The sequence below is a fragment of the Scylla paramamosain genome, chromosome 7, assembly GCF_035594125.1.
Source record: "Scylla paramamosain isolate STU-SP2022 chromosome 7, ASM3559412v1, whole genome shotgun sequence".
NCBI lineage: Eukaryota > Metazoa > Arthropoda > Malacostraca > Decapoda > Portunidae > Scylla > Scylla paramamosain.
In genome coordinates this window covers 33,838,116-33,852,570 of record NC_087157.1, presented here as the reverse complement: position 1 = coordinate 33,852,570, position 14,455 = coordinate 33,838,116, and the positions used below count along the sequence as shown (strand labels likewise).

General features: G+C 47.6%; 1 protein-coding gene across 2 annotated transcripts in view; it reads right to left on the bottom strand.

The window, feature by feature from the left end:
- Positions 1-306: 306 nt before the first annotated feature.
- LOC135102420 (tumor protein p53-inducible protein 11-like) overlaps positions 307-14,455 on the bottom strand; it is a 60,977-nt gene continuing 46,828 nt past the window's right edge. For both annotated transcript variants that reach the window (XM_064007693.1, XM_064007692.1), the window contains exons 4-6: positions 13,728-13,858; positions 11,035-11,179; positions 307-4,487 (exon numbers count right to left, since the gene is read on the bottom strand). In XM_064007693.1, coding sequence (XP_063863763.1) covers positions 4,414-4,487; positions 11,035-11,179; positions 13,728-13,858 — 350 coding nt within the window. In that variant the 3' untranslated portion in view covers positions 307-4,413. The remainder of the gene's footprint in view (positions 4,488-11,034; positions 11,180-13,727; positions 13,859-14,455) is intronic.

Sequence of the window (14,455 nt, the reverse complement as noted above, 5' to 3'; positions counted from 1 at the left end):
ATAATAAGTCAGGCGATAGATTTTTTTTTTTTTCGCTTTTCTTCTTTTTTTTTGGATTGAGAAAATGAAAGATAACGATGAAGATGAGTGAGTGAGGATGAAGGACTGATGGAAAACTCACGAAAGCCAAAGACACAGACGAAAAGTAAAGGAAATAATAGTCATCATTTTTTTTTTCGTGTGATCAAAGTTTTTTATTTTTATTTTTTTTTTTGGTCATTTTTTGTTATTGTTATTTTTTGGGGTCTGTCAGTTTGGCTTTTCGTGATGCGTGATGAGAGGTGAGGTGTCAGAGAGAGAAAGAGAGAGAGAGAGAGAGAGAGAGAGAGAGAGAGAGAGAGAGAGAGAGAGAGAGAGAGAGAGAGAGAGAGAGAGAGAGAGAGAGAGAGAGAGAATGCTTACAGCCACTAATATACTTTTACAAGTACTAAGAGTTTGGCTACGTACACTGCCCTACACACACACACACACACACACACACACATACACACACACCACTTGTAATGATCACGTTTCTCTTCCTCCTCCTCCCATCATTCCAGCCATCCTCAACCATGCACTAAATATCCGACCTTCTTTCCACTCTCCCTACTCTCACTCACTCGTATTCATTTCCTCTCAGTACATCCACATTCACTCGGTAAATTTCCTCACTCGTTCTCACTCACACAGGTTCGCTTTGCACGCACTTTCATTATCGGGGCGCCACTCAGGGTGTTCACCTGGCGCCCTTGCTGTGTGTTAGCAGTTACCTCTTGCTGCCCGGCCCCCGTGTCACGTGGGCCTTGTTCTGCACCGCCTCTGTGCGGCCCTTCATCCCAACCTGCTTCGTTCAGCTGTCACGGTGACGTCCCTCTCGCCCGAGGGGGGCTACGAAGGCAGCACACACACACACACACACACACACACACACACACTCACTGATGACAGAGTTGGTGATAATCCAAGGCACTGAAGACTTAAAGATTGCTGGGCGTCAGACTATGAACCTGTGGAAGGAATGACAGCAGCGACAGCAGCAATGTTACGGTGTGGTGGTGTCATCAGCAGCAGTGGAAGTAGCAGCAGCACAGCACAGCACAGCACAGGCAGCAGCAGCAGCAGCAGCAGCGTGGTGGGGCGGTGGCGGCGCCAGGCCAGCACGGCGATGGCTCGTGAGGTGAGTGAAGGTGGCGTGACTCACAGGTGTGGTGGTTACTGACGTATGGCTTACATACAGGCGGGCGCCGCGGCGGCAGGCCAGGCCGTGAGGCGCGTGGCGGGCGGGGCAGCAGCCTGCGGGGCGCGGGGCGGGCGGGCTGGTGGGCGGCGGGGTCTCGGCGGCGGGGGCGGCTCGGCGCTCCGTGGTTTGCATAATGGCAGAAGGTGAGCGTCTCGCCGCGCTACAGGCAGGCTGTCGCCGCCTTCTTCGGTAATTATATAATTATGTTCCTAAACATCGCTATACTTAACATATCTATATAATTACACGTGCTATGTACAGACAGTCTTACAGAGGTGTAAGCAGCCCGTGTCGGGCACACTTGAAAGGGCTCAGTATTACTCTCGCGGTGCAGCGGCTCCCCCGGGGACCCTCGCACCCCTCCCCCGGCCCCACTCGTGCCCCCACCCCGCGCCACCACGCGGCGGCGACGGCAGGCGTGGGGGGACGCGCTGGACCCCTTGTGTCCCAGGCGTGCGGCAGGGCGCTGCGGGTGGGGGGCGGGGGGCTGCACCTCACCTCCGTGACGCCTCGGTGTGGCCGGACACGAGGCCTCCGTCACAGCGCGTGACACATTAGTACATTACTCATTACATGCTACGGTTACACTAATTCTAGGAAATAACTGTTATAGTCAAACACATACGTAGGTAATAAATGGAATTACGTAGCTAAGAAATATTTGTATTATGTGTTGCTGAGGGATTCCTCCTTAGGCTACTTAGCGATACAAATACCGGAATACAAACTTGATATATGACTTGTCCAATCTGCAGGGAAGGAGACGGCCGGTGCCAGCGACTTCTGGTCCGCGCGGGCCCGAGGGGCGGCCAGCGGCGGCGGCGGGTGGCGCGACGCCCCCTGGCGGGCACGGCGGACACGCGCCGGCCACAAGTGAGCGGCGGCACCGGCCGGTAAGGTTACGGCACTGCAAATATTGCCTCGGGAAAGCAAAGTCAACGCTAGGAAGCAGAAACAAAGCGAGCGTCAATCAGCGAGGGGCGCTCCTCACTCCAGGGCGCCCGTCAACACGTGTACGTGTGTGTGTGTGTGTGTGTGTGTGTGTGTGTGTGTGTGTGTGTATGTGTGTGTGTGTGTGTGTGTGTGTGTGTATGCGTACGTACGCGCGCGTGCGTGTGCTTGTGTGTGCGTGTGTGCCCTCGCGCCGCAGTCCTCCCGGTGACAGGGTCAGGGCGCGCCACAGCAGCACCGCTGTGGTCGGGACGAGAGTCGCTGAGCGGCCGCGACCCGCCGCGGCGACGCCCGTCAGGCACCCGCGACGGGGCATGCCTGGCAGCGCCCGCCTCACCCGCCTCCCTCGCCTCCCACTACTCCCCTATCCTCTCCACCTTGCAGTCACAGAAGCACCAAGCCCCGTCGTGCCTCACCACCACTCCCCAGCAGTCTGACTCACCACCGCGGCGCCTCGGCCACTTCACGTTCCCTTCACCTCCTCACCACCTCATCAACACCCGCCGTGCTCACAGCCAACCTTCACTCAACAGGTCCTCCACACCTATACCAAGTTCTCGCTCTCCTATCTCCTCCATAACCAAACCTCGCGGAGCCCCACCAAGCTCTCCTTCTACAGGAAGTAACCCGAGGAGAAATTGTTGGTTTCCTCTCTCGCCTTCCATGCCGGGCAGCTAAGAGGCGTGAAGGGGAAGGATGAGAGTGATGAGAGTGAAGGGCGAGTGTGATGATGAAGGAAGATCGCGGGCAGTGTGAGTGAGTGTCACGTAACGAGAAAGAAAAGTGAGGGAAGAAAGGCAATAGCTGTCTGTGAGTGCGACAGTGACAGCCGCAAGCTTTCCCTGTTTTTTCTTGGAGTGGGAAACAACTTAGAATCTTTGCTTCGGTTACTGACTCTCTCTCTCTCTCTCTCTCTCTCTCTCTCTCTCTCTCTCTCTCTCTCTCTCTCTCTCTCTCTCTCTATCTCTCTCTTTCTCTCTGGTTTGTGACTTTCCCAGCTCAAAAAGACTTCTTTAATTCACACACACACACACACACACACACACACACACACACAGGCAGGGAGGTACTTTACACACAGATTACTTGAAAAATACACACGCAGGCAGGCAGCAAAACACACACACACACACACACACACACACACACACACACACACACACACACACCGCTACGACACCAATAAGCCTTAACTACAGGTACTGCCAAAACTGCTGCGGGTGCCCACTGCAAGCACAGGACCTAAGAACTCCCAAATATACACACCCACTAGACACCCACACAGATACTGCAGGGGCGGCGCGACATCTCAGTCAACACCGCACGCTGAACTGATACAAACCTACGGACACACCACTGACAACCAACACCAACAGAATTACCTACTGATTCTGCCAACATACAGTTAAGTAGGATCATGCAGGTTTGAATCCGGTTTCCTTATTCCCTCTTGTTTTTTTTTTTTTTTTCTCTCTCTATTTTCCTTTCGTCTCCTGAAGGAATGCTTGGTGTTTGATTCAGGTTCTGTCCGGGACTTGTTGGGGTTCGGTTAGGTTAGGTTGTGTGTGTGTGTGTGTGTGTGTGTGTGTGTGTGTGTGTGTGTGTGTGTGTGTGTGTGTGTGTGTGTGTGTGTGTAAATGTAATTTTTTGTATATCACCACCACCATTGTTACGTCATCATCATTTATTCATCGTATTGTGTTCCTTGTTTTGATTATTTGTTTTCTTGATGATGTAACTCTGATCTCTGACGCACACACACACACACACACACACACACACACACACACAAAGTGGTGGTGGTGTCCTTTTAAAGTGACACGGGTATATAAAACTTTCTTTTCCCTGCGTCAGGTGAGTGTCGTGTCACTGACTGTCCGTGTGTGTGAGTGCATGTCTGTGTGTGTGTGTGTGTGTGTGTGTGTGTGTGTGTGTGTGTGTGTGTGTGTGTGTGTGTGTGTGTGTGTATGTGAGGGTGCGTGGAGTGGCGGGGGTGTGTGTGGCTGTCCTATCTTGGCTGCCAGCGTCCTTCCTCCTCCCTTCCTCCCTCTTTGCTCAGTCCTCGGCGGTATCGCTTGGGGGCTGGGAGGGGTGCCTCAGGAGGGGCTAGCGGGGAGGCGGGGCGGGGAGACGGGGAGGCGGGGAGGCGGGGAGAGACAATATCATGTCCCTACCAACTACCAACCCCTCACACCACCACCACCACCGCCGCCACCGCCGCCGCCGCCGCCGCCGCCCCCTCACTGGTCTTTCTGAAGGTGGCTGGGTTGACGGAAGCCTGTGGGTTTCGTTCCCCGTATGGGCGCATAGCCAGCTGAAAGGTAAGACACACAGTTATGTCCCCACAGCAGCACACAGCACACAGCAGCATCAGGCGCACATACCACGTCCAGTGAGCGGCCAGCACCAACCAGCCAGCACCAGCCAGCACCAGGAGCACCAGGACACTTCCCAAGCCAGCCAGTCTTTGGTGGGACTCAGGAAGAAAGGCAGGGAGGGGGATGAGTAATCGTCTTCTGATGGGCCTCTTAGTAGACCAAGCGGAGAAGTGCAGTTGAGAAGGCTTGTATTGCGGGAAGGGGAGGGTGGCTGAGTCCTCTTTGACAGGCCTCTTACTTGACCAGGCGGGGATGTACAGCTAAGAGGACTTGTACTTGTATGAGGGGCTAGGGGCGTATTGGACTACTAGTAACTGACTGCATGGAGCTTGGACTCACAGACTGCTAGGCCTCTTAATAAAACAAGCGTGAGGGAGGACTTGTACTTGTAGGAGGGGAAAGGGGGATGTTGACTGCATAGGCTGGAGGGACTGACTGTCACATTCCAAGCTCACTTTTTGTTACTGTTCGCTATCTTTCTGTGGGTCATGTCACGGGCATCACTAGGGAGGGAGGGAGGGGAGGGAGTAACTGTGGGTGGGATAGGGCGTGGTGTTGGGGGAGGGGGGAGCAAAAATACTGGCTGACTGCTTGTAGTGGTGGGGGAGAGGGAGTAGAGAGAGGGGGGAGAAAAATTATAATAGAGTTAGGGCGCCACAACAACAAGCGCCAGATGGGGGTTACGAGAGAGCGCTAACTCTCCCGCCGAGAAACTGCTGTGAGCCGCGGGATTCGACCTCGCAACCTTTGAGGCAACGAGTCGAGTACCGCACCACAGAGCCACCAGGAGCGCTTAGAGAGAGAGAGAGAGAGAGAGAGAGAGAGAGAGAGAGAGAGAGAGAGAGAGAGAGAGAGAGAGAGAGAGAGCAAAAAAAAAAAAAGGAAGGGGAAGAGGAAGAGGGAGGGACGGCTGTGTTGGCCAAAAGTGCTTCCATCAAAAGGCAAAACACTGCTTGTCTAACACTGCTTGGTACACACAATTTGTCTACGTAGTGGGAGAGGGAGGGAGGGATGGGAGGGATGGGAGAGAGGAGGTATACAAAAATCTAAGGTGCATAAAGAGGCATTCGTATGTGTGTGTGTGTGTGTGTGTGTGTGTGTGTGTGTGTGTGTGTGTGTGTACACCTCCAAACCATTAGTACATAGGTTAATTAACAATACACACATCAAGAGTTCCAAAAAAAGGGAGAGGGTTACACTACTAAACATACATACATACACACCTACACACACATACATACATACACACACATCTAGGCTACGTGTGTCTGCAGTCCAGGTGACACTACCACGCTGCAGGTGCCACTGATTGGAGCAAGATTAAATAGGTGAAATTAGCGAGGTGGCTGCTGGTGTTTAGTGAGGTGCGAGTTAGGATGAAGGGGAAAGATCAGTGGTGGTGGTGGTGGTGAAGGTAGTGGTGGTGGTGGTGAAGGTGATTACAGGTGTGAGAAAACTGGTGAATACTGAACTTGAACTTGGTGAACTAAACACGTTATTTCCCGTGTTTCTTAATTCCTTCCTTTATTCCTTCGCTCTCTAGCCTCTCTCTAAACTATAAAGAGGAAACTATACATAATTCATCTCCCCAGCACTAGAATTACGAGAGAGCGCGACCTCTCCCACCGAGGAATTACCGTGAGCCAGTAGTCAGTAATCAGATTGTCAGTGCCGAGTCTACAGAGAGCTTTAGAAGGTCAGACAAGTTTATGGATGGGGATGACAGGTGAAGATAGGTAGGCATGTTTCATAACAGGGACTGCCACGTGTAGGCCTGAAGGCTCCTTGTAGCTTCCCTTATATACTGCTAAGCTAACAAGTGATCAGTAGTCGAGCAGTCTCCTCTCTCACTTCTCAGCCTCTTCCCTCAGCCTCGTCCTCTCATCACCTGATCATTAGACTCCCAGCAGACCAGAGGGCATGAGACTAAGGGAAGACTTCAACAAAGGAAGTGAGAGAGGCGCATTACTCGCCCACTGACCGAGATATATCACTCTTTGACTCCTGCAGAAGACGCAAGAGGAGGAGGAGGAGGAGGAGGAGAGCGAGTAGCGAGTTATATAATATTTTTCCCCTTTAGTGTACCTCGTATAGTATAAGTAGTAATAGTAGTAGTTATAGTAGTAGTAGTAGTAGTAGTAATGGTGATGACTGTCTGTTCCTGCTGCTGCTGCTGTTCCTGCTGCTGCTTCTGCTGCTGCTGCTGCCGCTGCCGCTGCTGCTACTGCTGGCGTTGCTGCTGTTTTGGTGGTAGTAAGAGTAATAAAGTCATAGGTATTAGTAACAGTAATGTTTTGTTAGTAGCGGTGCTGGAAATAAGAATGGCTCATGTTGTTGTTGTTGTTGTTGTTGTTGTTGTTATAGTTGTTGTTCTTGTTATCGTACAGCAGTGAGGGAAGCAGGTTAGTACTACTGCTACTGCTATTGTTGTTCTTGTTAGTCACTGCTGCTGATGCTGCTGCTGCTGCTGCTGCTGCTGCTGCCACCAGTACTTCTGCCGCTGAGGTCGCTAGTGACGCTACTTCTGCTGCTAGTTTTGCTACTGTTGTTGTTACTGTTGTTGCTGTTACTGTTGTTGTAGATGCTGTACAGAAGGTGGCGCCCCTGCTGTGACTGCCCACAGCACGGGCGGCGTGTGATGTGTGTACAGCAGAGAGAGAGACAGAGACCACAGACAGAACACCTGACGAGCCGCGCCTAGTGTACAGAGCCTCGGGGGGGGGAGGAGAGTGGGGGGACGGGGGGAGTACATATGATCGAGGCGAGACAGTCACGGATTTAACACACCATCTGTCTTAATTACCAGTTGCTGCGCCGATACATCATTATTACCTTGGTTTATTTACTCTTAATTAACGAAACGAAACGATTTAGCCGTGAGGGGGGAGGAGAGGGGGGAGGGTGGGAGTAACGTGGGGAGGAGAGAGAGAGAGAGAGAGAGGGGGGGGGATCCTTTTCTCTTTATTTTTAAGGGGATAAATAAGGGAAATGGGGAGGAGAGGGGTATGGAAATGTGCTTTTCTTTATTCTGAAGGGAGTGAAGGGAAACTGAGCTGGGGAGGAATGGGCTGAACGTCTGTTTTCCCTTTCTCCTCGTGGGGAAACGTGGGGAGGTAGTTGGGAGAAAGGGGAGGTGAGGGGAGGATGGCATGAGACTCCCACTTTTCTTTATTTTTGAGGGATGCTGTGGGGAGGAGGAGGGGAGAAAGGGAGGGGAAGAAAGTCTGTTTTTCCCTTTACTCTTGAGGGGAATAAGGGGCAAGGGGAGAGAGGGAAAGAAGCTATGTTTCCCTTTATTCTTGTGGATAATGAGGGAAACTGGGAGGATTTTGGCAGACCATGGAATATTGACTGATTACTTGTATTACTATTATTATTATTATTATTATTATTATTATTATTATTATTATTATTATTATTATTATTATTATTATCATCATTACTATTATTATTATCATCATTATTACCAACTATCCTCTTCATCAGAGAGAGAGAGAGAGAGAGAGAGAGAGAGAGAGAGAGAGAGAGAGAGAGAGAGAGAGAGAGAGAGAGCATTAGGGGATACGTGAGAGGGAGGGGGCGGGGGGTTGGTGGGTGACAGGGGGGGTGACGGGGGGTATTATATTAATTAATTACTATGACTGTGTTTACAAGCGTGTCACAATGGTTATAATTAAGAGTCCCGGTCGTAAAATCAACAGTTACACTCTTTCTTGTAGTAGTAGTAGTAGTAGTAGTAGTAGTAGTAGTAGTAATAATAATAATAATAATAATAATAATAATAATAATAATAATAATAATAATAATAATAATAATAATAATAAATACGTTACCTTACTCCTATTACACAGACAGTTCATTAATAACTAAACCACTTAAATCTATATATAAAAACAAACGAAAAAGAGAGAGAGAAGAAAAAAAAAAAATGAAAACGTCAAATATAGAACAGTCTGCCATTCACCGTTTTCTTTTTTCAATGTCACGAAACTATTTTCTTTGTTCATTCATTACTTTTTTTTTTTTCTCATTCTTGTTTTCACTCCGATAAAGACGCGGCAACCTTAATTAACTATTATCTTAAGTGTGTGGTGAAAAATTCTGCATAATTACGAAGATAAGAGAGATCAGGAAGAAGAGGAGGAAGAGCAAGAGGAGGAGGAGGAGGAGGAAGAAGAGGAAGAGATTATTTCTTTAAGAGGGCGCTAGCTAAAGGGAGGAAGATGCTGCTTTAAAGGTAGCTATTGGAGATTAAAGGGAGATTAAATGTTTAAAGGGGCAATTAGATTCCATTTAAGGGAGATTAGATTGCATTTAAAGGGTGCTGGATTACTTAATGAGAAATATGCTTACTATTAATAGGATTGAATTTAATATAAAGGGCTTTGGGGGTTTGTGAGGGGGAGGGGAGGAGGAGGAGGGGAGGTGGGGGGTAGGGAGGACACGATAACATACACACATACACACACACACACACACACACAGGGAAGGGGTCGGGGAGCTCACGGGAATAAAATAATATTAATGTAGTGATGAGTGTGTGAACGTGTTGGTATAGTGGTGATGATGATGATGATGATGGTGATGATGATGATGATAGTGATGATGATGATAATGATGATGATGATGATAATAATAATAATAATAATAATAATAATAATAATAATAATAATAATAATGAAGACAAACAGAAATAAGAATCTCTCTCTCTCTCTCTCTCTCTCTCTCTCTCTCTCTCTCTCTCTCTCTCTCACTATTAATTTAACACAATCAACCAACAAACAAACAAACAAACAAATAAACAAGTAAATAAATGTATAGATAAAGGGGTCCAAACAAAATAAACTATAAAATCTTACAAACTATATAAGAAAAGATCTGAAAAAAGAAAATAAGAAAGAAACCGGAAACAAAAACAAGTAAAAAAACGAAAAAAAAAAAAAAATCAGCAAATAAGAATGAGAAAAGAAAAAAACAACAACAGCAATACCTTTAAAAAAATAATGTGTGTGTGTGTGTGTGTGTGTGTGTGTGTGTGTGTGTGTGTGTGTGTGTGTGTGTGTGTGTGTGTGTGTGTGTGTGTGTGTGTGTGTGTGTGTGTGTGTGTGTGTGTGTGTATGACTACAATGCAAACCAGTGTTTCGTCTAGGAATTGTGTGTGGTGAGGAGGTGGCGGTGGCGGTGGTGGTGGTGGTGGTGGTGGTGGTGGAGGTAGTGCAAGGATAGCTGACACACACACACACACACACACACACACACACACACACACACACACACACACACACACACACACACACACACACATTCCATCATAATAATATCATCCCTGACTTATCTAGCATATATTTAATTATTAGAGTGAGTGAGTGAGTGAGTGAGTGAGTGAGTGAGTGAGCGAGTGAGTGAGGAAGCACCTAACAGATCTAACACACGTAAATACAGGTGTTAGTACAGGCGTTAGTTAATGACAGACGTTAGGAGTACAAAGGGAGGAGGAGGAGGAGGAGGAGGAGGAGGAGGAGGACTGACCAATATATATATATATATATAATAAAGTGTTGGGTGGTGCTTGCGTATTCTAAATATATATATATGGAACTGTATTCACTACGAGATAGAAATGAGGAGGAGGAGGAGGAGGAGGATGAGGAGGAGCAAATTATCAGGAAAAAGAAGGATAGTGATAGAGAGAACGTGTGTGTGTGTGTGTGTGTGTGTGTAAGGTAAGAATGTAAGAGGAGAGGAGAGAACAGGAAAACAGATGGAGATAAGAGTCGTGTTTTGAGGCAAGGAGGTAAGAAGAGGAGGAGGGGGAAGGCTGAAATCAAGAAGATAGACAGAAGAGAGAGACGTTTTTAGACCAGGCGATAAGAACACGATGGATCAGATTAAGATGACTGACAGATGGGAGACAGACAGATGTGAGACAGACAGAACACGAGGCACGGAGACGGTAACAAGAGAGGCAAGATGAAGGAGGTAGGCGGAGGTACAAAACAGGTAGACAGAAACAAGGATAAGAAGGGGAACAGTAAGGAAAATCATGTAAAAAAGCAGTAGAGAGAAAAGATTTAGAGAGACAGACAGAAAATGAGAGAAAATGAAGAGGAACAATGACATAGGAAAATCAACAGGAATATAGAAACAGAAATTAGACAGACAGGCGGACAAGATCAAGAAGTTAAACAGGACCAGACAGGAATAAAACAAACAAACAAACAGACAGAAACAAGGATAAGAAGAAAAAGAAGAAGACTGAGACCAAAAAAAGTAAACAAGAATGCAGAGACAAGATCTAGACGACGAGATCAAGAAGTTAGGCAAAAAAACAGAAAAAGAAACGAAACAGACAGGTGGGCAGACAAGTGGGCAGACAGGATCGACAGGAGCGAGGGGAAGCCATGGGTTAGTTATCCTTTTTTGGTTCCTCCTTAGCTAAGTCCTTGTAGGAGGTGGACTTCCTGATGCCAAAGGTAGGCTCACCGATCGAGTAGAAGTAGGCCAAGCAGAGCAGGCACATGAGGGCGCGCAGGCCAACAAACAGCGCCAGCCGACTCCCCAGCAGGCTCTCCTCCCCGTCACGCCCCTCTGCTGCGCCGCCTTCCTCCTCCACCACCAGCGTGGGTTCCTGTTGGTGGTGGGGGCGTGAGTGACTGCTGACGGAGGGACGGAGGGAGGTGATGGTGACAGAAGGAATGAAGGGAGATGTAAAGATGGAAAGAAGGGAGAATGGGAAGGAAAGAAGTGATTTTAAGGAAGATATGAAACTGAGAGAAGGGGGAAGATTATGATAAGAGGGAAGAAGGAATGAAAGAAAGAGATTGCAAGTAAAAAATGGAGGGAAAAAAAGGGAGGAAGAAAATTATAGCAAGATGGAGAGAAGGAAGGAAGGGAGGAAAGAAGAGACGAAGGAAGGATAAGGGGAAGGAAGTGATAGCAGGAGGAAAGAATGGAAAGAAGGAAGAAAGAAAGGAAGGAAGGAAGGAAGGAAAGGAGGAAGGAAGTGATAGCATGGGGAAAGATGGGACGAAAGATAAAAAAAAACATGAAATTCAAACAAGAAAGACAATTCTGTAAAACACAAAAAAAAAAGAAAAAAAACGAGCAAAAAATAATAACCTCCATTTTGTTTTACCTCAGAAAACGATGTATAACAATCTCTCTCTCTCTCTCTCTCTCTCTCTCTCTCTCTCTCTCTCTCTCTCTCTCTCTCTCTCTCTCTCTCTCTCTCTCTCTCTCTCTCTCTCTCTCTCTCTCTCTCTCTCTCTCTCTCTCTCTCTCTCTCTCTCTCTCTCTCTCTCTCTCTCTCTCTCTCTCTCTCTCTCTCTTCCTTTTACTTACGCCTTCCTTTCATTTTCCTCTCTTTCTTCCTTTTCTTCCTTTCCCTCACCTCTCTCACTCCTTCCCTCTATTTTTCTCTCCTTCCCCGTATTTTCCCCTTATCTCTCTCTCTTCCTCCCCATTTTTTTTTCCTCCCTCGCCTCTCTGTGTTTTCAAGAGTGAGAGAAAACATTAGTATTCAGTTTTGTTTTTCAGCTCACTCCACAAGACGCTGTAACAGGAAAGCGTGTGTTTGTGTTGCCAGTGAGGGGGAAATGTGAGGGAAGTGGGGAGCTAAGGATGGAGGGGAGGGGGAGGAGGAATAGGAGGGAAGGTTAGTTGGTAGGGAGGAAGCAGGAGAGAAGGGTAACGAGGAAGCTTGTGGGGAGGAAAGGAATAAGGAGGTTTGAAGGGAGAAGGAGGGAGACATGATGAGATGGAGGAAGGGAGGGAGGTGAGCAGGAAGGAGAGAGAGGGAAGATTGGAGGGAACAAAGGAGAGAAGAAAGGGAAGGAGGGAAGCAGAGAGAGAGAAGGAATATAGAATGCAGGGAAATAAGAAAGAAAGGAAGGGAGAGTGGGAGAGGAATGAAGGGGGAAAGAGAAGAGGGGAGATGAGAGGGAGATAAAAAATTAAGGGAGGAGAGAAAAAGAAAATAGAGAGAGAGAGAGAGAGAGAGAGAGAGAGAGAGAGAGAGAGAGAGAGAGAGAGAGAGAGAGAGAGAGAGAGAGAGAGAGAGTTTCAAAAGGCAGAGGAAGGGTGAATTGGTTAATTGAAGATGTAAACACTAGGAAATTCTTCCTCCTCCTCCTCCTCCTCCTCCTCCTCCTCCTCGCTTCATTTCATTTCAAGGCAGCATAAGTTATCAATGAGACGAAGAAAGGGAGAACGGAGGAGGAGGAGGAGGAGGAGGAGGAGGAGACCTATCACGTAATGACATAAAAAGGAGAAAAGTTACGGGGAGGCAAAATAAGGAGGAGGAGGAGGAGGAGGAGGAGGAGGAGGAGAAGGAGGAGGAGGAGGAGGAGGAGGAGGAGGAGGAGGAGGAGGAGGGGGACCTGTTGCATGATGGCTTATAAAATCAAGTGGCTGGAGGAAGAGGAGAAGTGAAAGGAAGAGAGATAGAGAGAGAGAGGGGAAGTGAGGGGAAGAGATAGAGAGGAAGTGAGGGGAGAGAACGAGGAGATAAGGGGGAGAAGAGGAAGGGGAGGTGATAATAAGAGGGTAATGCGGGAAGACGTAAAGATGAGGGGAAAGAAGAAGGGAAAAGAAGGGAGGAAAGAAACAAAATAAGAAGAAAGGAAGGAAGGAAGGAGATAATAGGAAGAAGGAAAAGTAGAAGGAAGAAAGGGAGACGAAGATTAAGAAAATTAGAGAGAGAGAGAGAGAGAGAGAGAGAGAGAGAACAAAGAAGAAAAAAAAATACCAAAACTATCACAACCACGAGGAAAAGTTTACAATTCCTTAGTTAATATTTTAATGTTATTTTTCATCTCCCTCTGCCGCATCCTTAGTAGTTATCACCCCAATGAGAGTATATAACAAAAAAAAAAAAAACAGTATTGCCAATCACAAGAAGGGAGAATTGACAAGGAATACCCACAGCCACGCGGGGAAGTTGGCAGTCCTACACTCGAGGTTTCTCTATTAGTTACCCTTCAAGTTTCTGCACCACATTCAAAGCTACCATAAAATAAATAAACAAACAAATAAATAAACAAATAAATACTCCAGTGAATAATTTAAAACTAACCACCAAATCCACAGCCCAAATGTTTTCACCCCGTTATTTAATACTTTTCTACATCCACCTTACCATCCTTATCTATGAGAGCATTAAGAGGACTTGGGCTAACCTGCTGCGTGAGGGCGGCTCCAGCGGTGACACAGATGGAGAGAATCTGGTAGGTAAGCATGGAGAGCAGCATGGTGCGGGCGTAATGCTTGTCCGAGGTACCCAGGAGAGACCATACAAACACACACAGCCCTGGGGGAGAGACGGAGTGAGGCTGGGAGGGAGATGGAGGCTGCACGGAGAGAGAGAGATTGTGGTAAATGGAATGGAGAGGTGAAGGGGGAGTAGAGGAGAGCTGTGTATGGAGGCTGGGAGAGGGAGATGAAACTGATAGAGGCAAGGGTGCGTGGGAGAGTGAAAGGGCGGTGAAGGGAGAAGGGAAATGAGACTTGAGTGGGGATGATAGGAAAGATGGGAGGGAGGGAAAGGGAGAAGATAACATGATGTGGAAGAAGTGAAGAAAGGAGGTGAAAGAAGTGAAAGAGAAGAGGAGAGGTGAGGAACAGTGGAAGAAAAGGGAAGGGGAGAAAGAGAGTGAAAAAAGTGAAAGAGAAAGTGAGAGAGGAGGAAGAAAAAGACGTGGAAGAGAGACAAAAAGTGAAAAGAGAGAGAGAGAGAGAAGTGAAACAAAACTGAGAGAGGGAGAGAGAGAGAGAGAGAGAGAGAGAGAAGACGAAGAGGAAACAATAAAAAAAAGGAAAGTGGAAACAGAAGGAGAGAGATTAACTGAAGGAAAATTTAAAATATACTAGGGAAAGACAAGATAGAGAAGGAAAGAGAGAGAGAAAA